The sequence below is a fragment of the Volvox carteri genome, assembly GCF_000143455.1.
Source record: "Volvox carteri f. nagariensis unplaced genomic scaffold VOLCAscaffold_6, whole genome shotgun sequence".
Taxonomy (NCBI): domain Eukaryota; kingdom Viridiplantae; phylum Chlorophyta; class Chlorophyceae; order Chlamydomonadales; family Volvocaceae; genus Volvox; species Volvox carteri.
In genome coordinates, this window is record NW_003307549.1 from 2,080,414 (window position 1) to 2,107,746 (window position 27,333).

General features: G+C 57.1%; 3 protein-coding genes across 3 annotated transcripts; 2 read left to right on the forward strand and 1 right to left on the reverse strand.

The window, feature by feature from the left end:
* Positions 1-9,968: 9,968 nt before the first annotated feature.
* eif3A (eukaryotic translation initiation factor 3a) lies at positions 9,969-16,918 on the reverse strand. The gene is made up of 15 exons (XM_002947518.1): positions 16,536-16,918; positions 16,146-16,232; positions 15,710-15,924; positions 15,196-15,352; positions 14,678-14,992; positions 14,232-14,354; positions 13,705-13,986; positions 13,327-13,557; positions 12,996-13,142; positions 12,733-12,807; positions 12,436-12,597; positions 12,078-12,194; positions 11,631-11,870; positions 10,667-11,118; positions 9,969-10,384 (listed from the first exon to the last, which is right to left on the reverse strand). Exons 1-15 carry the CDS (start codon positions 16,878-16,880, stop codon positions 10,339-10,341), a joined length of 2,994 nt encoding a protein of 997 aa, XP_002947564.1. The 5' UTR covers positions 16,881-16,918; the 3' UTR covers positions 9,969-10,338.
* A 3,858-nt stretch (positions 16,919-20,776) lies between these two features.
* pgm3 (phosphoglycerate mutase) lies at positions 20,777-23,185 on the forward strand. Its single transcript, XM_002947378.1, has 7 exons — positions 20,777-20,944; positions 21,026-21,083; positions 21,168-21,232; positions 21,398-21,542; positions 21,817-21,987; positions 22,527-22,693; positions 22,812-23,185. Exons 1-7 carry the CDS (start codon positions 20,913-20,915, stop codon positions 22,867-22,869), a joined length of 696 nt encoding a protein of 231 aa, XP_002947424.1. The 5' UTR covers positions 20,777-20,912; the 3' UTR covers positions 22,870-23,185.
* Positions 23,186-24,161: 976 nt separating this feature from the next.
* On the forward strand, positions 24,162-25,526 carry VOLCADRAFT_103505 (uncharacterized protein; the record flags this gene model as incomplete). The annotated part of the gene is made up of 2 exons (XM_002947379.1): positions 24,162-24,308; positions 24,743-25,526. The coding sequence occupies 2 exons, from the start codon at positions 24,162-24,164 to the stop codon at positions 25,079-25,081; spliced, it is 486 nt and encodes a 161-aa protein (XP_002947425.1). The 3' UTR covers positions 25,082-25,526.
* Positions 25,527-27,333: the final 1,807 nt, after the last annotated feature.

Below are 27,333 nucleotides of genomic sequence, written 5' to 3' on the forward strand. Positions count from 1 at the left end.
CTCCTCGACGACGGGCCGACGCCCTCGTGAGACAACTCGGGACCCCTCGCGCTCCATTTCAGGTGCGATAGACCCACTAATATCCCCCAGAATACCAATCACGCAAGGGCCCAGCAGCGCCAGCACCCCACCAACCATAATCACCAATAAGTGACATACGTAGCTGGGTACCCTGAGGGATATCCGCAACCGCCGTAACCACTACAACCACCGACAGTTGTTAATCCTAAAGTCCAACCCCCGATCCCCTCCTGAGCGCCGCCACAGCTACTTCCACGTTCGCCGCACCCGCCGATGACTTCTGCAGTAATGACGGCGGAGGTGGCGGCTGAGCAGCGGACGACTGTGTTCCCTGGAGCGTCATCCGGTGCAACATCCCTGTCGATACACCACCGCCGCCGGAACCAGTCGAGAAGCTACTTACGTGCTCTTCCAGCCACCCTCTGGCAGCCGCGGCGTCCGCCGCAGTCTTGGTGAAGCTCTTGCCGCCGCCGCCACCTGCACCAGGCCGAGCGGGGGGCGCCGGCGGCGGTACCATCGCCACGCCTGCGGCCGTATGGCCGCGCAGCAGCGCCGCCGCCGCCGCGGCTGCTTCCTCCTGGAACATCCTGGACGGTCGCTGCGGTGACGCCAGCGCGGGAAGCCGGCCATCTTCGTACGTGATCCTGTTGGGGCGCCAGCTCGGCGGCAGCGGTGCTTGCGTCACCGACTGAGAGGCAGTGCCGACAGGCGACATCGCGCCGCTGCCTGCACGACTGGACCTACCCAAAGGACCTTCGTCCGGGATGACTAGACGACTGGGGCTGGATACGGGCGCTGTGCGGACGGACAGGCCTGTGGATGCCAACGCCTGGGGCAATGGAACCGACGCCTTGGGCAGTAGTGAGGCGGCGGCAGCGGCGGCACCGTCGCCGGCGGGACCCGATGGCACTCCCGACAGACTGAGGCAGCGCGGAGAGCCAGCAGACGCCACGAGGTCTACACCAGCGGCGGCTGCGGCCGCGGATGAAACATACCGTGGCAGCAGATCGCTGTCGCCATGGGCCATGCCTCCTAGGGCCCCCAGACGCCCCGCGATGCCGCCGCCGCCAGTTACGCCCGGGCAGGTACCCCTGAAGCTACCAGAGCGCGAGTTGGTGGCGGAGGCGACGTACGCATCCATGTCGTACACTCGCGGCGAGCGGCGCATTGGTGAGCCCGAACACGACCGGGGCTCTGAAGGAGCAATGCCTCCGGCAACACTGCCGCCAAGGCCGAAGAACGTCCGCTCGCCTCGCACACTGCTGCCAGTACCGTTGCCGCGCAGGGACCGGCGCCCGTCCGCTGTCGAAATCCGTGGCAGAGTAACCGAAGTCAACGACGTCGTTAACTTGCCACTGAAGCTGTGCCCCGACCGCTCCGGCATGGAGATGCTTGCACGCAATCTGTCTGCCATACAGTTGTCACCGCCGCTGAGCATACCTTCAGTGCCCGCCGCTGCAGCGGCGGCGGCACCGCGCGCCATCGGTGAAGTGGCGGCAGCGGCAGAAGCCTCAAGATCCACCAGGGCCACGCCCACCATGCTCGAGCTCAAAGGCGGCAACGCCGGCATCTTCGGTACGGCAGCGACGGCTGCGCAAGCAGACAAGACGCTAAGCAAGCGGCCTTCTGGGCTTCCTACCAGTCCGCCAAAAACCTCGCCTGTGCTGCTCTGTCTTGTGGCGGCGGCGATGGCTGGTGAGGTGAGAAGCAGGCTTGAATGGATGGGCCCGTCGGCCTCCATAGGCGCAAGCGGCTGCGGCTGCGGTGTGTGCTCGGAGGCACGGCGGCTGATGGCTCCGACGCTGACACCGCCGCCTACGCTGGTGCTGTGCTGCAGCGCGCCGCGGAGCTTGGGGACCTGCGAAAGGTGGAGATGGAATGTAACGTTGTAGGCTGATGGACGACAACCATAGTCGACGCGAATAAGCGCGCAACACCAATGGCGGGTTCGCGGAGATGTCGGTATTGGGGTCGGTAGTGGAACCGGGATGGAAACGATACCATCACGATTACGACGTAGCCGGCGGATATTCCGGCGGCGGCGGCGGCGGATATACATACTAATAATGATTACTGTAATGATTGGTTCAAAATGGTAGTGAAGATGGAAAGACGTGCTCCGGGTATCTGATTGCACCACACTGGTGCGCTGGTGGCGGGTTGCCGGGCGCGGAGGACCGGAGGAGGTGGGTCAGGGCAGAGAAGGACGAGGGCCGCAACATGGGAGTGTTGCGAATAGGTCGCGATCGGAGGACTTGTTGACGGAAAACAGCTGCGATAAGAAGCGATGGGATGAGCGGTTCGATGCCGTGTGCTCTCTCATGGACCCGGAATTAAGTCACAGACGGCTTGATAAAGCCCAGAAACAACCCAACGACCTTGTGGCGCAGTACACACCTTGAAACCCATCTTCTCCAGCGCCACCGACGGCCTCGCCATCATCTCCTCCGTCGGCAGCACCGCGGGAGCTTGAAGCGCCGCCGCCGTAGCGCCGTTGAGTGCACCCACAGCGGCGCGGCGCTCCGACTGCCGCCGCCGCGCAGCCTCGTACGGGTCCCTGGACGGTGACGTCGACAACGTCGATAGCGAGGATGCCGATGGCGCCACGCCTGTCAGGTCTCCCGGCCCGCCGTCTGCCGCCGCCGCCGTATGATGCATTAGCCGATTGCGCATCTCCTGCATGTGCGTGCGTGCGTGTGTGTATGTGTGTGTTAGCAAGTGTTAAACATTTGCATGAATATCACAGCGAAACTTCTATTGCTATCCACACCCATTACGAGTAGCACTAACTAGAGGCCATGGAGTGGCGTGTGCATGGGGTGTGTGTCCTAAGAGACTGAGAGCTACGAGGGGGAAGTGCAGGCGAGCATGTCCGTTAGTAGCGGATCATGCATGGGCCAAAATAGGCGATTAGTAAGAGCATATGCACACACGGAATCATGTCAGCATACGTGTTTCCATCTTAGGACATACGCACATGGAAGCACGGATATGTGTACAGACAAACCAACAACCACACACACATACACACACACCTGCGCGTCCCGCCGCCGTTGCTCCAAGACTTGCAACTGCTCCGAGGCCTGCGCGGCCATCACAGGCTGTAGCTGTGGTAGACGCAGTAGCGCCTTCCGCGGCACCGCCAGCAGTCGTACAACTCCCACAGCTACAGCTGTGGCTGGGAACACGCCGCGCCATGTTGCCGCCGCCGCCGCTGCTGCTGCTGCGGATGCATCATTTGCTCCATCTGCCGCTGCTTCTGTCGCTGTCGCGCCAGTATCGGCCCTCGTGACTGCTGCTGCTGCGTTTCCCCCGCATTGCACGTCGGCGGCCGATGCCGAAGCTGTAGCACGGGTTGTCGACATCGTACCGTCAACCGAGGCCGCGGTGGCGGCAGTCAGGTCAAGGGAGGTCATCGGCGGGTGCGTGTGGGTGTGGGCGTGGGTTTGGGCCCCGTGCAAATGACCGTTGTTGCTGATACGGTTGTCATTGCGGTTGTGGTTATTACCACTACTACTGTTCCTGTGAGGATTACAGTAGGTAAAATTGCTGTGATTAATGTTGAGGTTACTGTTATGGTGGTTGTCGGTAGGTTGTGTTAGCTGCTCGTGGCTTTGCTTTACAAGCAATCGGTGGAGGTGCTGCATCTGCTTATGGTGGTTGTGTTGGGCGTCATGCATCTGTTGGTGCTGCTGCTGTTGCTGCTCTGGCGGGGTTGGTGACGGGCATTGCGAATTGGGCTCCTGCTTTATGTGTGATACTTGCAGCTCGGCACTCAGCCGCTGGTGCTGCTGCGCCTGCGGCGGTTTCGCCTGGTCCTGCTGTAGCTGCTGTGGCTGTAGCAGCTGCGGCGCATGCTGCTCCTTTAAAGCCGTCGGCGATTCTGCCGCTCCCAATGCCGACGGTGGATCATCGGCCGTGTCGGCAGTAGCCGCTGCTGTACCCATAGTAGCTGTAGCTATACGATGAACGGACGGGCGATTGTGGAGTGGAGAACGGCCGACGGCCGCCGACGGCGTGTTGGTCGGCGGCGCCGGCGACAGAGCTGGTTGCGGCTGCTGCGGCAAATGCGGAGGAAGGGGCATTGAGGACGACGAGGCATGCGGAAGAGGCGGAAGCTGGCCGCTGGGATGCTGTTGTGACTTGTGTGTCGCTGAATTGCCGCTTTTGCCGCCCACGTCACCCTGCATAATCAGAGAGTACACAGGTGCGGGGAAGACTCGCTTGGATGGTACACATGACCATACACACAAGAAGCAAGCGGGTCAACTGCCGCGACGTCCAAAGCACCAGGGGCTGCTGGAGTCCAAAGCGATGGTACAACTGCCCTGGTCGGTTTGAGCGGACGAGAATCAGCCTGCCAAGATACAGCCAAGGTATCCCAAGGAAACCAAATTGGCCAGAGATAATGCCAGGAGAGGCAGGATCCCGAAATGCACTGACCCCCATAAGCCGTTCATTACACGCCCGTAATACCTGCTGCTGTTGTTGCTGTAGCGACATCAACTCCTCGTCCTCCTCCTCGCCATCCTGCTCCTCGTCTCCTCCCCCCGGCGGGTGTGAGCAGCCCAACACGCTCTCCCCCAAAACACCCCCGGGCTCCACGATCATCAGTGGGGTGAGATGAGCCAACGACCGCTGGACCTGCGTGGAGCCCATCCACCACACACCATCAGGTCCGTTTGTGAGGGGCTGATAACTGAAGATGTAAAAAGGGAACATCATTTCTACGCCAAGACAGACAACTAGAGCGCAGGCAGCGGGAGCTGTTCAGAGGGGTATGCGCAGAGGGGTATGTTGAGGCCGGCGGCGCTGCGTGCGAAGGAAAATCCACCATTGCGTTATTCCTTGGTGAGGTACGACAGAGCTCACCTGGGCTGCAGAGACGTCCAACGGAGCAGCAGCGAGGATGGGGTCGTGGGGGCCGTGATGATTTTGGTGGTTGTACGGATGACTGTACGAACTCCAAGGGGCCCTACTAGAGCCCTCACTGCTCATGACGGGGTCTTCAAGGAACGCCGCCAGCACCAGCGCGGAAGAGTTATATCCGCGAGTCGGTGCGCTGCCGGTGCCTCCCAACTGGTGGTGATGGTGTGGGAGGTGGTGGTGGTGGTGGTGGTGGTGCTGATGATGATGTTGATGGTGCTTGTGGTGATGTTGATTGTGGTGGTGGTGGCTGTGGTGGTCATGCTGATTGTGGTGATGCAGGGCACCACCACCGCCCGGGTCATCCAACAGTCGTACTTCGCCCTCCTGCAGGATTGGACGGGGGAGAGACAGACGAGCAAGGCGCCAGCTAAATGCGGGTGCGACTACAATATTTGCTCCAGGAGAGGGCCTGACACATGCGCCTGGGAACGCAACCGAGGGCACTGTTTTCCCGTACTATTGCAAGTAATGTTTTGAAGGGCATCACACTGTGCGGGACAAAGCCCCGGTATGGAGGCCACCGTGGACACCGTTCAAACACTACTGAAAATGCACGAATGGAAAAGAACGAAAAAGCCCGCGGCGTAGAAGCCCGTCAAAACATGTGGGGTAAACATGTGGATTCTGACATACTGGTTTGGACACAACACTCCCCTCACCTCCACCAGCAGCAGCGCCTCCACCTGTTCCCCCTGCCGAGCCACCACTGCACCCCCTGCCAGCCACAGAGGGCGGGCCGCGAGCGCCAGACTCGTCAGCTCCTTCGCGCTCAGCAGTTCTCGGAGCGGCTTGCAGCTGGATGACATGAACGCCACTCGACTGGCGACCAGAGCAGCTCGTGCGACTTCGTAGCCACGACGAAGAGCCCAGAGCGGCAGGATCAGCATAGCAGCGGGCAATGCGCCTGATATTGGATGGACGCGAAGGGCGTGGGCAGGTGCAGAATGGGTCGGTTGGAAATGAGGATGTTTGGCAGGATGGCCCAGTAGAGCAGCGGTGTCTTGCGGGGTGCCGGAGCTGGAGGGCAGTGGGAAGAAGAAGAGTGATATGGTGACGGCGAGGGCTAGGTGAACCCACCCTCCTATTCATCTCACGGGTTCAAACCCACCTGTCGTCAGTGCAGCTGCCCGCGGAGGAACTACCACCCCGTTTCGTCGCTTGCGCCGGGAGATGCTGACAAGGGGCAGCTCCAGCAGCACCGACCCACGGGTCACTGTGCCCACCATCCGACCGAAGCGATTAGCCAGCCGCCGCTCCGCCTCCTCGTTATCATCGGCACCGTGCTCTCCTCCTCCCTCGTCTCCTTCCTCCTCTTCCTCCTCCTCATCCCCATCTTCCACTTCGTCATCGCCATCGTCATCATCCTCATGCTGCCCACCATCTACTCCCTCATCGTCGGCGTCTTCGCCTGCAGAGGCCGCCATTCCAAGAGGGGTCTCCAGCGCAGTGCCATAACTCTTTTCCCACCCCCCTGGAGTAACGCTGTCAGCCATGGACGAGATAGAGATACCGGTCTCCTCAGAGCTAGGTCCTCTCTCGCCGGCGGCTGCCAGAGGCTTCCCGACGGCCTCTCCCGGAGGCGCCGCCACGGTTGCCTCCGCCAATGATAACAGCGACGCTGGCGGCGGCAGCGGCGATGACATGGATGCGGCTGTATCCGAGGACAGCATATTCACATGGGAGCCGGCGGCTGATATAGTTGCGGGGCCGGATAAGGACTCTGAAGGAAGGTCAGGACGAAGCTTCCGTACCTGTGCATGGAACAAGATAATTAATAGTAGCATGGCGTGTATGGCAGCAGTTAGACGATTGTAAGGCAGGAAGCAATGGAGCAATCAAGGAGGCATGCAACCCCTGCGTGGCGATAACGTCTCGCGCGCAGGCCTGTCTCTTAACTTCCATACCACGTCAGACATTTCCTACCCTGCATTAAATACGTGACGTAACATTCTCCCCTGGGAGCCCGGCACATATACATACATACATGCACATAAGAATGACCGGACATATTTCTAAGGTCGCGCTCTAAGGAGTGCTCGAAGCCTGCCAGTGCGTCCTCCTCCCGTATGTAAGCCGTACATAAGCCAACCCTCGGGCCTCCCACACACACCTGCATCTCGCCTGATAGCAGCACCGCCTGGAACTTTGGCGCGTTCCGGCCGCTGTACAGCACACTGTACGGCCGTACAGTCCGTACATAGCAGCTCTTGGTGGCCTCACGCAGCATGCTCTGGGGCATGGCCGCCATGTTACTCTTTGGATTACGCGCCATTATTTGGCACGAACAGCAAGGGAGCAAAAAAGGGAATCAAGGCAAAAATCACGACGCCTTTGAATGTACTGTGCTTACAGAATGCTTAGCGAAATCCCTCAAGCAGATGCGGCTCAGGTCATGCCTGGTGATGATAGTCAGCCCAAGCCAGGTCAAACCAAAGGAGCCACCTGCTTCGCTTCACATCCAAAGCCTCTGCATCCTGTCGTCCCAAACCTCACCTTTCTATATTCCATCTTCCAGGCCAAACCCACGACCCCAGCCTCCCTACGTACATGAGCCCCACCTTACCCTTTCCCGTACCCTCTCACGCTCGCGCCTCCTGCTCCCACACGCATGCATGTTCATCCTCCTACACACGCACACGCATTGCAGATGACTCCCCACTATACATACATGCGCACCCACCGGAAGGCTCGCCAACAGGACCGCCATCAGTTCCAACCGCAACGCCTCCGCGGGGCCCTCCGCCGGATCCTCTACCGCAAGGCCCCCCTCGCTACCACCTTCCCGTCTGCCGCTGCCTGCAGATTCCCTCAGCACGCTAGCCGCATCCTGCCCGTGCAGCTGCTGCTGCTGCTCCTGCTGGCCGTGCTGCGATCCGGTGTCGGAACCGGTGGCTGCCGACACCAGCTGCCGCAGGAACGAGCACAACAAATCTGCTCGTGCAGCAATCCATGGGGCGCTGCCGGCGGTGGCGCGGGTGCACACGCCAGCCCAGGCGCTGCTGCTGAGGGTGGCCAGCAGTGCCCCAGAAGGGCCGGCTGTGACTCGGCCGCGGGCACGGGGGTCATGGAACAGTACGGCTTCGCGGCCGCAAACATCGCCGGGATGGAGGATTCGGTGCTGCGGAGCAACCCGCGGGTCCGTTGCGTGCGGTACGGCATGGTCGCAGCTGCCGGACAACACGATGAAGCTGCAGCGGATTGCACAAGGCAGGGGAAAAATCAGCGGGTGTAGAAGGAGTGGACTATGGCTGTCTGATGCTATGGGTGCGGCGGGCAGATGGACCATCGGCGGTAGGTCGGTAGGCTTCGGGTGGAAGCAAGTTCACATGCCATACTGCATGATGTGGTGGCATGACCCGATCAGCTATGGTATCTGGCCTTGTGCAATACATCTCGTGAGGCTTCATGTCATGTCCAGGCTTCACTCAAGCCATTCCAACCAAGCCCCGGGCTTCCTGCTATTCATCCCGTTTCCCCTCCCCCGATGCGCACTCACATGCTAGACACCGCCTCTCCAGGCTCTGTCACCTTTTCCCCTGCTGCAAAGCTGGCACATCCTGATGCACGAGACGATGGTGCGTGGGCATGCAAGAGAGGTCAGACACCGAGGAGGGGCACAATTGGATGTGAAATAGGTAGGTAGGTCGAGGTCTGTTGGATAACGTGACAAGACGAAGACAAAGAGTCATCGTTTGGCTGCCCATTTCATGCGTCGACTAGTTATGCCCATTAGTCACGTTACAATTCGCTCCCACGTCAAAAGCACGGAACGGAAGCGCCCGGGTCTCATGCGGCTTACCGAGGACTCCGCTGATTTGCGTCAAGGATTCATCAGCCCAGTCTGCGAAGAAAGGCTGCGGGAGGCAGATCGGGCCAAGTCGGCTAGGTGCAGATGACGGGAATCCCAACAGGAGACGAACTGGTAAACGACATACCGCATGCAGCGTGATGCGACACGATAGCCTCGATGCCATACTTACGCAGTTTTCGAGCTGCACCTTGATTTCTTTCAGCTCTTGCGTTGTCCGAAGGGCGGGCCTGCTCGACGGAAGCAGAAGAGGCACCAGGAGACCGTCGCTCAGATGCTAACCCACTGTATGTTTGTACTCAAACAACACATCACGACAGCTGGCTCGACTGAAGGAGATAATAAAGTGGGCCGCACTCTGCATGAAGCCCATGCGCTCCCCAAGCCATTACTACATTGAAACCGCCTTCTAGCCGAAAGGGAGTCCTAGGAAGCATTCGGCGGAGGGGATGCACGTAGCCTCACCTAACCCGGAGAAGCTTGGCCAGGTCCATGGCGAAGGGCCCTCAGCGGCAAGGGCGGCAAGTACATACTAAACTTTGTTTTTTCGTCACGTATCACTTCTCTTACCCCACGAAACCGTATGGCCCCGTAACGTATCTACATGCTTGTCGGATGTCGGATGTCGAACATAAGTTCCGTTAGTGTCACGCAACTGGATTGTGCGTATCGTGCAATATAAAGAAGGCGCGTCGTAAGTCGAAGGAAACAGCACAACTTCATACAACAATAATCCTCGTCCAAACCGTCACTGCAACTAAATCTTAACAATTCCCCTTGTGAAATGGCCGTCTACAGTGTGTATCTCTCATGCGTACCTCTATACATAATTAGGATTAGTGGACAGCAATCAAAACGCACAACGATAAGCTGCTCAGCCTTCTCTGCAGAAGGTAGGCGTACCTTAACCTTTCTCTACAGCTTCAGCTTTTCAAGTCACTCCGAAGCACGTATGTCCTGATGCGAGAAAGTTTGTAATAATGGTTAATAAACATCTCCATGGGATTCGCTTCCCTTGAGTCAAACCCGGCTCACCTTCTGACGCATACATGGAAAACAAGCATCCCAACCGATTGACGCGGAGCGCGGAAATCGCATAAATGGAGGGCGTTCCGCAGATCATCCGCCCCATCCTCGTGACCCCCGTCAACTATGCTGTCACGTACACGTAAAGCCTTTCTCGCTTGTTGCTGACTATGTAGCAAACAATCATCGTTCACGTTAAGGTGGCCATGTGGCATCCAGCTGACAGTTTTATTTATGCCGATACCCGAAATTTGTCCTGTTGCGCGGCTCAAATTACTAATTCGCATTCGTTTGTAATTGTGAATGGTGAACGGCACTCGTATCCATATTAATGCCACCAATCTGGATATTAACTTCATCTTTAGAGGGGACCGACCATATGTACCTCAACAACAATTATCTGTTTCGTAAGCCGCAAACGTACTTGCATGACAAAGCTGCACCAGCAACCACGCACCGCTTAAGCAGTCAGGTGCAATCATCCCTTGCACTGAACTGAACATTTACTTAGTCCCATGTGCTGACACGCTCTCGGAGAGGAGAAAAGCCGCAAGCTAAGCTAATGAGCAGCACACTATCGACAGCAACGTCGCACAACACCTGCAGAAGGAAATGAACAGGTAATGAACCGTCATCCTCCTTCACGGCACTACAGAAGACGTGACCAATTTCTACACTACAAAAAGCCTGCGTAAAAAAAACAATACTAAGTAACCATCCACTTCCATGTTCCACTTAGCGACGCCTTTGCGCTTAACAGCGCCAGACATAACTTAACGTCGGTTTGGCGGGCGGTAAGCACCACCCGACGAGGGCGGAGGGGCCGAGCCCGCGGGAGGGGGTCCGCCATCTTGACGGTTGCGTAGCGCAGAAGGCACGAACCTCCCTGCCGCGGTTGCCGGCGGTCCATCCCTTGGTGGCGCGTCTCTTGGCTGTCCATCCCTTGGCGGCAAATCCCGTGGGGGCGCATCACGGTCACCAGTGCGCCAGCTGTCCCTTGGCGGGTTATCCCTCGGCGGGTAGTCCCTTGGCGGCGGAGCTTCAGGACCACGCCGGCGCCAGCTGCTGCCATCATCGTCTGCTGGTGGTGCCGCGGCCGGAGGTGCCGCACCGCCGCCTGATGCAGCAGGAGCTTCCATTTGACGCCGCAGGTGCGGTGGCACAAACTTGTTACCACCGCCAGCGGAGGCAGCGGTTGGCGCAGCGGTTGGTGCAGCCGCAGCTGGCGGCCCCAGGCCCATGCGCTCCTCTGTCTTGCGCTCAATCTCTTTCTCGCGAGCACGTTGCTTGGCAAGTGCCTCCTCCAGCTTGCGCTGACGCTCAGCCTCCTCTGCCTGCTCATTGAATGGGAGCAGAAAATGCTTTTAACGTGAACCACACAAATACCATTTGCCAAATGGGATGCCCTGAGAGAGCGTGCAAGACTACCCTAGATTACATACAGGACTAAGACACCGATCACCAAAATAGTCTAAATTGTTGAAGACAGCAAGGGAGGGGAGCAAGCCTCAGCTGGATAAGTATACTCATGCCCATAATGGGTCAGTAGTCTAACATGTATTTTTTTGCAAAAGCATCATTGGCTCCCACCCGCCCCGCCCCTCACAGCCATATCGAGCGGCCTTGCATGAATGTAGGGCACCCAAAACAGTAAGGCTACCAGGCTGCTGCAGAGGAATCTCAGCACGGTTATGTTGTACTCATGCCCCAATGGGGGTCAGTAGTCTAACATGTATTTTCTGTGCAGCATCATCGAATCCTCTGGGCGCCCGTCCATGCCACCACGAAACACCGCGGCATAACCACAGCCGCAGGATGCCCCTACATATGCTTGGTACGGACGCACCTGCTTGCGCGCCTCCTCCTCGCGGCGGCGCTGCTCCTCCAGCTCCCGAAGGCGATGATCAACCTCAGCCCGACAACGTGCTACGTAGGCCTTACGCCGGGCAATCTCACGCTCATATTTGCGCTGCTGGCGGATCTCCGCCATGCGGCGCTCCCGCTCGCGCCGCAGCGCCTGGAATTCTGCTTCACGGCGCTGCATTATAAGGGCCTTGAAGATCTCCTTATCCGGAACCATGTACGCCTGCAGACCAAGGTTAGGGAGCACTTGAGAGCAGACCTTGCAAAGATTATGAACCGGCAACACTTGCAAAGGCATGGAGCCTACACGACTCAGTAGCTAAAACGACAATTACACGGCCAATGACTGGGGTCTTGTAATCGGCGTTGCCTATATTGTGAAGGACTCGTCTTATTTACTTCACTTATGCCGCAACATTTGCAAACTCACTAGGCGCTTCTTCTCCTCAATGTCCACTTCCCAGGCTTGGCGATGAAGACGTGCAGCCTCAGCCTGTGCAGCCTCCCAGTACGCACGGTCCATCTCTTGACGCTCCTTCCATGCCGCCTGCAGGTGACGATCAAGGGAGCACGCGATTGGATGCTTAGCCACGACAGCGATTCAAGGTACTCGGCCGTAAAACACCATGGCAACAGATTGCGTTTCCATGAAACTTGCGAATCAGTTAGATGCTTGCCTGTGCGACAGTTCCGTTTGAGGACAGTCGCCCACGTCCATCCTAACACGCAAAGCGATGTGGCAAGCAACACGCAAAATCCTAGGGCACTATTGCAGCATGCGAACGCACCTCTAGATAGGGACCCTCTTCCTCACGGCGGGCCCGCTCCAGGTGGTCCAAATTCTTGGCGAGGCGGACCATGCGGCGCTCCAACTCTTGCTGCTCCTTGATACGCTCCGACATAAGGTCCTTGATGACGGCCGTCTTCTCCAGCTTTTCGCCCTCTTTGACCTGCAGTTAAATAGTGTAACCCGTCACCTTACGATCTTCGGCATCACGCCCTGCCATGCAAATCATATCGACATCGCACGCGTGGACAACGTGGCGTCAGAGCATTCAAGTCAGTTCGCGTTCTCTTGTGCTCACCTTTATGTTGCGGGCACCCAAGTGGGCGCGCAGCTCTTCCTGCTCACGCTCCTCCATCTCGCGCTGGAGCCTCTCCTGCAGCGCGGAACAGAACGTGCTCGTCATGCAATGCACGCAACACTGAACACTCCACAAGAGGAGGACGCGGAGGAATATCAGTTCACAACGTAAATTGGCCGCCATGGTCACGTAGGGATGGTTATAACATACAACAACTATTCCCTTAGTCCTTGCTTCATCAAGTATGTCTCTAGAACACCCACCGCCTCGCGACGCGCTGCTTCCTCGCGGCGGCGCTTGTCCTCCGCCTGCTCCTGGGCCCTTTGTGCCTGCATTTTACGCTGGGCTTCCATTTGCTCCGCCTCAAACAGTGCACGCTCCGCCTCCTCTTTCTTTCTCTCGATGGCCATCTGTAACAAGCACAAGTATGGCAAGCACCATCATGTTTACATGATTTGAAGTATTTCAAACTGACTGAGACAGTAGGCCTGCTGCAACTGACTTGGCAGCTTTGCACCGGCGGGTTAACACGAAGCACTAAACAAAACCTAACCTGCACCAAACATTCCAGAATCCAGGTGGACAACCACCCACCTTGCGGGCCACCGCCTTAAGGTGCTCTCCCTCCAACGTGTCCCGCGCTGCCCTGATGATGGCCTTCCGGCGCGCTGCCTCTACCGCTGGCAGAGGTTGCGGCGACGGCTGGATCATGGCCATGGCCTTAGCCAGACGCTTGGCCACGGCAGCCAGATGGCCGCGGATCTTGTCGCTTTCCACGTGTTGAGCACCGAAGTGCAGGGTGCCATTGCGGTGGTCCACGCGCATCTGGACGGCAGGACGATGGGGACAAGAGTGTTCTATTTCCCCGAACAGGTCAATCTGCTGACAGTAACGAAGCAAAAAACTTTAAAGCGTGCTTGAACTGTTCCGCATCCATTTATGCAGGCTGTCTCAAGAGTGGAGAGTACGCACCTGCAGGTACTCATACTTCACGGCGTCGACCACCACCGCTTCCACCTCGGCAAACGTGTAGAACGGCACCAGCGCAGCCAGCTCGCTGATACGCATGACACTGTACACCTCACTGAGCTGCTTGAGCAAGCGCAACACGGCAGCCTGCTTCAATGCAGGCACGTACTTGTCCAGTGCCACCACCTTCACTGGCGCGGCCCCAGACAACGGGGTGGCCGCCAGCTCGGGAAGCTTCTCCAGGAGAGGAGCCAGGCGCTGGCACAGCTCAAGCGGTTTGAAGTCCTAAAAAGCCCGAACACAGGGAGCGATGTGGGAGGAAATTGAAGGCAGGGGCAACATGCATTTGCGTGATTGGCAAGTCACGATACAGGCACCGCGCTAATGACCACAATGCGTGCAAGCTGCGAGTGGATATTGATGGACGTTTCCGCCAAAACGGTAGTACGGCCGTCTGTCCGGGACCTCCCCCTAGCCGAACCTGGCGAGTACGGCACAGGAAATGAACAGCGCACACGCATTCGTCCTACCTGCGACAATGCGTCGTGGATGGCGCGGACCTCCGCGGGTACCAGAGACAGCAGGTTGGACGAGCTGATGGTTGCTAGCAAGGCCTGGCGGGTCAGCAGGCTACGGGCGTCCTTCTTGGCATCCTGGTGGAAGGAAACGTCCGGCCATTAGGTATCACATTTTATCAAGGGCACACTTCATGCAGTCAGAGACTGCTCGAGCACAAGCGAACGAATCAGGCAAAACATGACCTGTATCGAGTGATGATAAAACTAAAACTCTACGAGGTGCATCCTCAGCGTTAGCCGGCTTCAACAATCGGTAACCACAAGCGCTGCGCGGACTTTTGAACAGGGCTGGCCGCTCAGGCCCCTCAACCTACTGACTTCCTTTGCACAGATGGGAAACATCACGAAGGGTCAGGGCCCCATTCACGCCCTGTCAAAAGAACTGGTTCCGGTCTTACCACAGCAAAGCCCAAAATAGTAGCCATGCGATTCGCGCGGTCCTTCTCCTGCTCTGCTGCAACAGCATCAGAAGCGACGGCACCCGTGCGCGTTCCCGCAGCCGGGCCCCGCTCGTAGGGCAGGATGGCAAGCGCCGCCAGCAGCACAGAAGTAGCCATTTGCTGATAGTCAGAAGGCAGCAGGCCACGCGCATGCTGCCGTGCAAAGCTGAAGAGCTTCAGCCATGCAAACGCGTGGTAGAGCGGGCTGTCCGACACTGCGAAGATTTGTGTCAGGCGTGTATAGTATGACGCCAGCTGCGGCTGCTTGGGTGTCTGCGGGTGGTAGTACGCAATAATTTGTGAAAGGGCAAACGTAAGACCCAATCCAAAGCTCAAGAAGTTCATGTGCACGGAACCGATGCTATCAGCACGTAGGTGACGCCATCTTTATCATCGTGAAGTGCATACACATATACCGCGAGGAGGTGAAGCTTTTAGACTGTCCATTACCCAACATCCTATCGCAGATCGCGCACCTTCTTTGTCAGCGCGATGAGCTGCTGAATATCCTCGACAGAGCGGAATGCCTCGCCCCAGAGCTCCAGCTCGCAGGCAACACGCAGTTGCTCGAAACGGCTTTCCAAGTGCATGGTCATGCTCTCTGGGCCAGCATCACGCTGGTCACGGAACTTACTGTGGGCATTCACCATGACAGGTGCAAGCACCAGCAGAAGCTAAGAATGGCGGAAAACGTGTCAGAAGTTTTACGAGCTGCTGCTCTCGTGAGCTTTTCGACGGAACCCATCAAGCCTAGCTTATTAACCCATTAAGGAAGGCGAAAAGTTGAAATTAGGAACCGGAGGGACAAATCATGCCATGAAAGTTTACCATGACGAGAGGAGGACCTGGTCGCATACCCCCGTTATGGTCTCCGATCCGGCCTACCCTGTACAGACGCAAACTGCGGAAAACCCGTATACCGAGTCCAAACACCAAAAAAGTTAACAATCCCATGCCTCCTTATAACCACGAGGCCCGAGCCACACTTACTTGACCAGGTTTGTCAGGTGCTGGCGCAAGATGTCACAAAGGCGCTTGAACTCCGTGGTGCGCTTGTATTGAAGGCAAAAGTGAAACGCCTTGGTTGCTGTCATCGCGTAAAGGGGCTCTAGCTTGGGGTTGGTACGCAGAATCTCCAGCACGCTGCGGTAAGACTCCCACAGGAAGCGGAACCACGGCGTGACCAACTCGCGGTCCGTGCGATCCTGTTCATGGATGGTGGAAATTGTCATGGAGGATGCACAACGCCAGGGTTAAGAAGCAGGCAGGGAAAAGTTTGAGAGGGTGTGTCATGTGGGTGGAAAGGTAGGTGAGAACGGTAGTCCATAGGGGGAAATTGTTGCTGCGCTTGAACTGAGGTAGGACTTTGGTTGCAATTGAGTGGATTATAGCACAGGTACTTCTATCACATGAGTCTTCGACGCACCTTGTTCTTCTCGCCGCTGACATAGCTCAGCATAAGCTCTTCAGGGCTAGCACCCTCCTCCAAGTCCTCCACATCCAGCGTCACAGCCTTCACAGGGAAAACAAAAGGAGTTCGTGTCGATTATCCTTGTCATCGGACAAAGTTCGGCAAACATCTTTTCGGCATTTGGCACGCACGGCCAGAGCTTATAATCCCGAAGCCAAGCCAACAAGAATAAGAATCTACAGAGACATCGGGCCCCAAGTCGCAGATTTCCATACCAAGCGCAAGTCCGAGTTTGGCGGCGTTACCGCGATCGCTCAAGAGCAACGACGCACAGGCACGACTAGGTCCGCATGTCCCAAGCCTAAAGTGCAGAGATCCCAGCCCTAGGAGGGTAGGTTTCCTTACCGCAGCTTTTGCCTGTGCTTCTTCCGCTTTGTCCGCTGCGCGCTTCAAGAAGTGCTTTATGACCTCCTCAAGGGAGCTGATGTTGACCTGGTGGCACATATTTCTATACTGCAGAAGAGCCTCCTTAGCGTAGATACGCTTCTGCATGTCCACACACAGTTCGACGTGGCGCTGCATAATGGACTCAAAAGTCTTGGACCAGGTCCGGTGCTTCTTGCTGCAAACCACATCGTGCAGAGTCTGCAAAGCAGCCGCTTTCTGGCCAATCGCCTCAAGTTCGTCCGCCCTCTTCAGGGCATTCTCCGGTCTGGCGAAGCCAGCACTACCGCGGAACGGCCGTGACATAATACTGTGAGTCCACCTACAGTCCACTCAGGGACGCTATCATGCTTGGCTGGTAGAGCTGATCAAGCGTGCAACTTTTTTACCTCCATGTCGCCGCCGCCGTACTTAACCGTACACGTAGCTTTTCCGCTTGCTAATCATTGCCATATACATTTTTCACCAGAGCAGACTTTCCCTGGCGAAAACTTCCTTGATCTGAACAGAGATTATGAAACCAACGTTTCGCGCCTTGACGCGCTGTCATGAACATGGAAAAGCATCAGAGATATGTGGACATGTTCCATGCCCGCTTCTTAATGTTCACTCCACAGCCTGCTGCGCGCCCTCCCGCTCACTGACGCACGGAAGAATCGGATTCGAACCAACACACCCTGGTGAACATGGCTGGACTCTAAATTCCCCGTTACACTTTACACAACTTTTCAAAAGACCAACGCCTGACCGTTCACTGGCTCCGGAGCAACCTGCTAGCGGCAGGTGTAACGAGGCGAATGGTTACGGGACGCGTGCTTGGACCTGCCTCCTTCAGCTCAATACATAGACGGGCGCACATCTGCTCCCCGCCTCATGCCCCACCTACCAACTGCATAATGCCTGGCTTCGAGCTATTCGTAGCTGCTACGGATCGTTCATGTAAGCAAGAGGGGCTTTAGCCCTTAGACGCGAAGGACAATTTCCTGCTATAGGATATGCGTCCCTGTGGCTCTTTTTCCTTCCCTCGAACGTCTTCGTGTGGCTGTGCTACGAAAGCGGCGAAACCGCCCGCCTAACCACCTCCACTAAGTGATGCACCAAACGACATGTTGTAGGGCATTAGTAAGCCGGGTTCTCGGGAAGCACCACCATCCACTAATATGAATGGATAAAACAGCTTCAGAGGTTTCGGGACATCGCGAGCCGAATGTCTCTCCCAAGGTGTGTCCCTTCCGCGCGGGCTGCCCATCCATCCAAACATCACCTGCCGTTTGCCCATCCGGATGGCGCACTGACCAGACCGGGGAGCAGCGACCACAACATGCCAAGCAGACATACCACGCGCATGGCCAAATCCACCACAAGGACTTATCCGGTTCCCAGCCCCATGGGGTTCCTCCAAGCATAAGTGCCCTTCGCGCTGTCTAGGCCTATTAATGCACAAGGAAGCGCTAGCCAGGAAGCCTTAAGCCACCACAGGGATCCTTCACCCCTCCAACGAACACTCAGTGCGCGCCTCTTCATCCCTTGGATCTTCCGAAGCCTCAAAACACCAGGCGCACCGCAAGCCGCTGTTCAGATCCAGGCTCGATCTCGTGACCCGTGCCCGAAACCAACATACCCTTAACTTCACTCGTCAATCCACTTCAACCCACCCCACCCCAGACCGGTGGCTCGGACCTTCAGTTGTTCTCCACTGGGGCCCGCCATGTCCCATCCTGACCTCCCAGACCCGGTCGGCACGCTGCCACTGCCCATAGCTGCCTGATTATACCCTTTGCCTGCCGACCCCCAACCCCTCTCCTGGACTAATTCTCCTCGCTCCGCCACCAACACGCGCCCAGCAGAGGCTATCCAGCCCAGCGCAGCCTTAATATGGGGCCAACGGAGAGAAATCCCATCTTGTCGCTTCCATCAAAAGGAAAATCCGTCTCTTCACCATTTCTGCTTGCATGTCTAATGCCAGCGGGCGAAGAGAGAGAAAGAGCGCTGGTTTCTTTAAGGAGGCAACGCAACAGGCAGGGTAAGCCCTCGCGGTACAGGAGGACAGTCGCCAGGCAGCTAGCCGAGCTGCCTCATGTAAGCCCGCAACGGCATCCAACGACCAACGACATCCAGAAAGCCAACTTCATTACTTTGAGCGATGTTCCCTGCGAAGCTGCGACACGCGCCGCATGTGCAACGTTTCCTTCCAATATATACCACACACACACACACGCGTGCGCGTAAATATTGTCATCCAATTTGCAGATGGTTTGCAACACGTGTACACGGACCGACATCTACAAACAATTGGCCTGCCTAAGGTTCGCGGATAAGCCGGACGCGAAAGCGCATTCTTCATCACACAACATTTCCTCCTGGTCACAGCACTTGATTGTCGCTCCGAAGTCGGAACGACTCCGTGGCCGCCCGAAGTTCGGAGCCGTACTGTTCCCACCCGGCTCCAGCCGCTGCCGAGCCGCCGCACACAAACACCTTCCCCTTCATGGCCGCAGCCGTCATCACCACGTGAATACCGTTGGTCGTTGTGAACTCGTACCTGTATCGTGCACCATCACGTGACTACAACACAGTACGATGAGCAGCGGGAACGATTGGGCTTCCCCCTCTCCGTCGAAATAAGCAAAGCACCCCGCACATTCTTAGCTAGTTCGACATCTCATCGCCCTGTACTCGCCTGTAGTAGCTCTTGGGTGGCAGCTCTACTGGCCCCAGCGCAGTCTGCCTGGGCGGCAGGACCACCTGCGTGATAGTGGGGGCAACCTTTAGTCACGAGGCAGCAGCAGCAGCAGCAGCAGCAACACGTATGCACACGCCGGGGGTAGGATGGCAACGGCGGCGGCGGCGGAAGAGTGGCGGAAAGCAAGAACAACCCCAAAATTCGAGAAACGTGACGTAAACATCGTACATATAGTACCTGCAAAGTACTCGCGGCCAATACACGGGAGCCGCGTGGAAGCAGCAGTTTGGCGGCCTCTTCCAAGCCGCCAAACACGCTGAGGTCGGTTACCTGCAAATTTGTGGCAATTTTAACGCCGGAAAACCTTTGAATTTCAGGAAATTCCCGAATTGCCGCGAACAAATTCCACTTCGGACCCGCAGCACCCGAGCATGGCAGTGGTGTGTGTGGGTGAGAGGGGTTGGGTGAGTGGGGGGGTGGGCCCCACCCGGCAAAAATCACGCATGCAAGGAAAGAGCATCCGCATCGTACTGCATAGTACGTACGGTACCTGGAGGATGGATGGCCTGAGGGATTGGGCGTTGCGCACCACCACGGACAGCACCGTGGAGCCATCAGGCGAATCAAATCGCGCACGGACAGGGGATGGTTCTGGAGCTGGGCCGCGGCCTGCGGGGCACGCAGAGAAGAGATCGGGCTTGGACCGCTTTGATCCCTTGGATCAGCTGGGTAAAAGGGGTGCACAAGGTGATACGTCCATTACCACGATAACGGTTGGGCGGCTGGTTTTGTGGGCGGCATTTTATGCAGCAGTCGCTGCCCAATCGACTGATCGCAGGTAGGGGTGCATGAGACGCATGCCTGGGGTTACTCACGGTTGGGGTCGTACACAGGTTGAGTGTCCACAAACTTGAATGAGGCGGGAGGTACAAGCTGAAACTCGAGGTCCAGAAAGGTCTCCGCCGGCTTCAGCACAACGGATGCTGGAATAGCTGGATCGGCTACCGGCGCCGGCACGTCAGGTCCATCGGCAAAGGCTGGCCTGGGGTCGCGGTCGTAGGGTTGTGACCAATGTAAATCTGGAGGAATTACAGGAGAAGCTATCAAAACTAAAGACAAGTGACATATTTTCTTCTTACTTTTGAACAATGAAGGGCAGCGCGATGCCCAATTGCAGAAGCTCCCTGCGCCCCCAAATTGGTTGAGCTTGAGCTGCAAATGGTAATTACGACATAGCGTGTAATTTGTGTCTCACAATTATTGGGAAGCAACTAAGCACCAGTCAACCTGCAGGTCGAATCGATGGGCCAAACGCTTGTGATCGCCCCGTGGGAGGGCGGCGCAGATTCCTTAGAGCCATACTATCGAGTAAAACCTGAAGATAGACAGGGCAATACTTGATGATTGGGCGCTTCATTGCTGCGCTCGCGTAGGGTTGATTCGCTGGTAGCAACCGCCAACGGTCGTGCGGGGTGCCTTAGCTACCTGGCGTCCTGAATGCTGATGGGGATGCAAATTTTATTTCTAAGCAGAAACTTTGGCATTCATACAAAGCTGATTTGCGAGTGCCACCTGCAACTATCTGTAAGGCTGCTTGCACATCATCGCCAGCAAGCTCCTAGCGCGACATCCTTTGCATGACACTTTGAGGTGAAATGCAGGCGACCGAATTCAAAAATGAATACTGGTAGGGCGTACTGATAGTTGTAACTACCCTGCCCGCTGCTTCTGTCAATCGTGGCTCGTGACTCGCGCAGCTCCTCCGCAGGCTGCTTCGCCATGGCCGAAGCCTAGCTAACGAGGCTGAAACCATCGTCAGTAAGCCGGTAAGCGGTTTAACATGCAGTCCCAGTAGGTCAAAGGGTTTGCCCAGCGGATGCCAACCCGGAAGGACTCCTACAAATGCCCAGGAGAATGGCATTGACGACCGCTGGACTTTGGCACCTGTGGGTGAAGACCAAGCGCGGGCAGCAGGGTGAGACCGGTTTCGATGGCTGAAGTCAGACTCCCTTTTCTTTCCTTTCCATCCCCTCCCCTCGAACGATAAATAAGATGAATCACTCCGTTAGGACGACTCCGCCAGGTCTAAGTTAGAGGAGTGTGTCAAATCAAGAACACGCTGTGTGGGCGCCGCTCGTAGGCTCAAGTTCCGCCAGGCGCTGCAAGCAGCGGAGCGGAGCAGCCGACAGGTGCTGGTGTACGCCTCGCCCTTCTCGCGGACTCAACGAACCGCTTTCCTGGCAGCGGAAGCGGCTGGGCTGCAGTCGGAGATCTGCCCCGTGCAGGTAAATGCCTGCATGATAGATGCGATGCGGCAGTTTGCCACCCAAGGAGGTGAAGCGCCATGGGGTGCACACTGTATGTATGTATCATTCGCATCTGCATCCCGCAAAAGAACAAGTCCTCCTCTTTCCACCCAGACGCCAGACCATGCATGGCCATGCGTGCGATGCCGCCTTCTCCTGGTATCTAGCGACTCACGGGTCATCTCGTCCATCAGTAGTCCTGCATTCCATCCTACCTTAGCCGACTTCAAACCACCATTTCCTTTTCTGTTAGGTGGCTCCGGAGCTGCGGGAGCGTTTCTTTGGGGATAAGCTTGAGCTACAGCCGTACAATACGGCGTACGGCAAGATTTGGGAGCGAGACGAGGTGTCATCGACAAACGTGCCCGGCGGCAACGGAGAGAGTGTGGACGAGGTTTCCTCCCGGATCCGGCAGTTGTTTCAGGTACCAAGGGGAAAAGGACAATGGAGGGGAAGGTGAAGGGACCCAAAATCCTAGGACAATTCAATGGAGGGGAAGCAGCAGTCTCGTTTCGAGCACAAGGTAGTGAGCTATGGGTTCGCAAAGGTAGCTGTGCCTTGAGTGTATGACATGGGATCCCATAAATGTATAGGATCACGCATGATGGCTTAATGGGCAAGACGACTGAGAGCTCTTCGAGTAGCAAGCAGTGCTTTAGAAGCACTAGCAGTAGTAAAGAAGGGGTGGCGGAAAGGGGCGGTGTAGTCCGGGAAACAGCTATTTGGCATGCGCAAGGACTAACGTGTGTTACGCAGGAGCACCGTTACTTGACCTGCTGATTCACGCACGGAAATTGTCTGAGTGATTGGCATTTACCTCCCCGCCCCCGCGCGCGCGCATACACTCACACACACACACACACACACACACACACACACACACACACACACACACACACACTCACACACACACCCTTTGAGACAACAATGCCTCCTGGCCGGGGTCCCGATGTCTTCCCGGAGCAGAGGTTGGAGGCGGAGCACCAGGGAGCCATTATAATGCTGGTCAGTCACGGCGACACGCTGTCCATTCTACAAGCGACAATGCTCGGGGAGGATCCGCGGCTGCACCGAAGGTTCGCGTTTGAGACTGCTGAATTGCGACCGCTCCTGCAGGCAGGCCCTGGCCGGTGAGGCCTGTATGCATGCATACGTACTGCATGGAATCTTTTAATGAGGATTTTTATCCCCTTATTTGGATTTTTGTCGAAGAGTATGCTTTGCGCATGGTTACCTGCCGTCGTACAGAACGAAGACCATGTTGATGACTCCGCACACCGTGTATCTTCTGTGTCTTACATTCTAGCATTTAAGGATTGCTGTGCGTTTGGTTGGACACTTAAGTCAGTGACCAGCTCATAAGGCAACGACACATTTCCGCAATATCTCTTGCGCTGTGGAGTAGGGCAACTTAATTTCTTGTTTGTTCAATGCGACCTTGCTTTATCCAGCTGAGCAATCCTTTTTCCGTTGGTGTCTGGTGTCATTTGGACAGCTAGAGGCAGTTCCAAGTTTGGACCTGAGATGTGAGGAAGACTTCCTTTCAATATAAGTTGCTGTTTTTATAGATTCGTGGTACGATAATAAAAATGAGGTCGATGTCGGACTGAGCTTGTAACGCTCTATGATGCGAGTCCATGGCAACTTGGGCGGCCAGCGTCCCGAAACAACGTTTTTCTTACAAATTTGTATTAGAGTCTCATGCGCCATTCTCTTTGCTTTTCGGCAGTCCACGGAGGAGTTGATCGACCAACGCCGTCCTCTCGGCTCCCCGATCACCGTGCAACCAGCAGGTACTTGAGCAGGCGCGCACAGTCGTGTGGCGCAAATGTATTTCATATGCACGTCAAGTGACCTTCCATGCAAAAGACTGCCGCAAAGGGCAGGCATGCCCGTGTGTTTGTGTATGTTTCTGTTACACATCGCTCCGGGCCTGACGCTGGCCAGTCGCACCTAACCGTACCCCAAGGGGAACGACCGCCGAAGCATTCTCTCCCTAGCGGGGCCCCATATTCCCCTCCTGCTCGTAAAGTCCGGGGGCGCGCGGCCCTGTGTCTCGACCTCATGTTATTTATGATCGAAGAGCGCACAGAGGCTAGGAAGGCCCTCTCACAACCAACCTCAGAACGTGTGTGTGTGTGCGTGTGTGTGTGTGCGTGCTGCGTGTGCTTTACTCGCGGCCATGTGTTTGCCGTGCCTGTCTTGGCGACCGGACAAGCTGGCGCTGAAGCGTCAGTTTAGCTCAGTGGAGCGCAAAGGCGCCATTCTGGTGATGCAGGCTACCTTTGCACTTCGCACAGAGGGGTCAGTCTTCCGGTGCCCACTTCGCACATATATGAGTAAAGCATACAAATCCCGCTGTAATGCAACTGCCTCTGCACAACGTTTTTTCTTTCCGTACAGCGGGTACTTTCAAGCACGCCATGTCACAGTTTTTTTGAAGTACGCAGCCTGACACGGCGTCTCGAAGTATTTCCTCTTCACGCGCTACACTGTATCCGGCCTCGCGGGGGCTGCCCTCTTGCTGTTCTTATCTTACCAACAACTAATTCCAAACTGCTCCGCTCCGACAGTTGAACTTAACATCATCGGTGCCCCATGCCGGGCAAGTTCAAGTTCTCTTTGGCAAAGCCGGAGAAATTCAACCAAGCCGCGTACTTGAGTGCCATCCATGAAACTCGCAAGCTGAAGCCGCCGCCTGACATATACGTGGCATACGGCCCCGAGGAAATGGGAGTGGCTATGGTAAGCAGCACGGCTCAGGGAGCGCAGCTGCGGGGCGTTACAGGGCGCTAGCTGTGGTGGCACTCGTTTGCGCCTCAAGCCTCCTCGGCTAAGGTTTCACCCTCCTCCTAACGGAGCCGTCACAGCCGATCAGAGGAGCAGAGGGGGGACAGCGCACTTGGTGCACTTGGTCCTCTTGCTGCCTGCTGCTGTCATGCGACCTGCGTGTGAATGCTAGTAGCGCTATTGGGATGCGATGATGTGCCCGAACGGGAGGGCCGCATGATGGTGACATAAAGGACTCCGTTTTCTCACATAGAACATACATGCACGCAGCTACGCGTACATGAAGCCAACATGTAGTACATGTATCAAGACGCCTGATGTGCCTTTTGAGGCCCTTGCGCATCTGTCGTTGCGCACCTGCCGTTGCGTACCCACACTCCCGAGCCCAGGTGATCAAGGTGCAACACCGCCAGGAATGGAACCTGGTGCTGCCAACGGACCCCAACAAGTATGACCTTGAGTGTGGCTTCACGTACGGCATCACGTCACGCCGGGGCATTTGGGACTTTGTGCGGCCAGTGCTGCTGGGAGTGTGCCGCAGCAGTGTCGGCGCGTTTGAGCTGGCGTGGGAAGACGGTGATTTGGAAGATGTGGTGGAGGTGGGGCGCTTCGACCACGAACTGGGAGACATTGTCGTACTGCACAAGGGCCTCCCATCCGTGGACCAGCTCAATCGCGCTGCCATGCCACGGCCTGGGAGCGGTAGCTGGCACTCTCAACAGCAGTAGTAGTACAGGCTTAGTAGGGCATCATGACATTACTATTGTTTAAGAAGGACCTGCGGGGGTGATGGGTGATGTATCATCGCGGCGGCAGCACTGGCGGCGGGCTGGGGTATTTTACCGCAGCAGCACTCAGTTGCATGGGTGTGGCCGCGTGGCCTGGGGCGCATGGAAGTTGTGGCAGCGGATATTATTGCCACGCAATTCAAACAGCGGTGTGCTCGCCTGCACGAGCATATAGGAACAAACACAAGTTCACTGGGTATTGGGCGGCACGACTAGAGCCGTAGGTCATGATTTACGGAGTATGGCACTGTGCCTTTGTTTTCGCCCCTCTCTTCTATGGGCTGTGGTGGATGAGATGAGGTTGCGGCAGCGCCATGAACTGCAGCAAGGCTGGCTCGGGGATGGGACGAATGCCACGTTTGGCTATGTAAACTTGGAAGCTTACATAGAGGCAGATGAACAGTTGGGATCCAGAACCATCACGGCCACCGAGTTACGAAAGGCACATAAGAAAAGCCAGCCTGGCAAGGCCCCGGGATGGGACGGCATCCCAGCCGATATCTACAGGAAATTCTGGTCGGCCATTGGCACCACCATGGCCGGCCTGCTCACCGCCATAGGCTCGACGGGGCAGGTGCCGAAGGGCTTCTTGGAGGGGGTGCTGACGGTGATCTACAAAAAAGGCGACCCCAAACTCCTCACACTGCTTTGCTCAGACTACCGGCTGCTCACCAAAGTGCTGGCAAACCGCCTAGGCCCTGCCCTTGGCCAAGTCATAACCCCCGAGCAATCAGCCTTCCCACCCAGGCGCCTCATTGGAGCCAGTGTGCTATTCCTGCGTCACCTGTCACAACTCCTTCGCAAGCAGAACCGCCGGGGGCTCCTGGCATTCCTGGACTTCGCCAAGGCCTATGACACGGTGGATCGTGGGTTCCTCCTGGCAGCAATGGAGACCATGGGTGCAGGGCCACAGCTCTGCGCCTGGGTATGGCTGCTGCTGAGCGAAACGCGAGCCCGAGCGATGGTGAATGGCTACAAATTGAAGCTGGTGAACATGGAGGCAGGGGTACGGCATGGGTGCCCCCTCGCGCCCTTGCTCTACCTCTTCGTCGCCCAGGCCCTACAATGCTGGCTCCGGAGCCAAGACGTGGGGATCAAATTACTGCCGGCCGACTTACAACCAGTCACCGCGTGTCAATATGTGGATGACACGTTCCTCCAGGCCATGGACACCTTTGCCCGGGCATCCGGCCAACGCCTAAATCTCAACAATGTGGAGCTGCTGTGGATTGGCCAATCAAACCAACAGCAGGCGCAACCTGCAACCCAGGCCGGACCCCAATCAGCTGCCCCTCAGCAGGAGTCAATAGGAGGTCTCAAGGTGGTGACCACCGCCACCGCCCTGAACCTGCCGATTGACAACCAGCCATCCCCACCACAGCCCGACAGGATGAAGAGACTCAGAGAAGCCAAGCGGCGACTGCAGCGGCTCTCCCGCTTCCCGCTATCAGCATTCGGTCGAGCCACAGCGGCATCAGTGTACGGCCTGCAGACAGTCACCTGGCACATGGAGCATGGTGGGCCGGCCCCCAACCGTACGCTGGACGAAATAGAACGCCTAACGGCCCGCCTAGTCGACCGGCAGCAGGGCCCAGAAGACCCCGGCCGACACTTGACAGGGGTGCCTAAGGATCTCTTGACCGGCCACCCGTCGGCTGGAGGCTTTGGCCTGCTGCCCCTCCAGCAACGCATCCAGGCTCGGCATGCGGTATGGGCTGTGCGCTTCATCATAACCACCCTCGGGCTATCTAACGCGTCATGTGGGCCAGGGACAGGTTGAGCTGCAGGAACCACGGGTGGTACGGGGGGGCACGGGAGGGCAGATGGTGGTCTCCACCCCTGGGTCCGGACGCTCTCCGCCTATATGCTGCTCACCCACCCCGCCTTCCAACCGTGGGCCCTGACGACCGCCAGCCAAGCCGGGCCCCGACTCGGCGGAAGCGATCTACCCACGGATATCAGCCGGATTGTGGGCGCCCTGGGACACCTGCCACAGCTCCGGGATATCGAGACCAACCCCCTGTCCCCCGGACCTTGGTGCTGGGCAACCGCGTTGTGGGGTAACCCGCTGCTCCCCAATACCGGCGAGGCAGACCCAGACAGTTTGAACCGCCGCCCGGGCCTGGAGGCGCACTTTGTGGGGATCGCTACATGCAGGAAACTGCAAACGGTGGGCGACCTAGTGCGTGTCT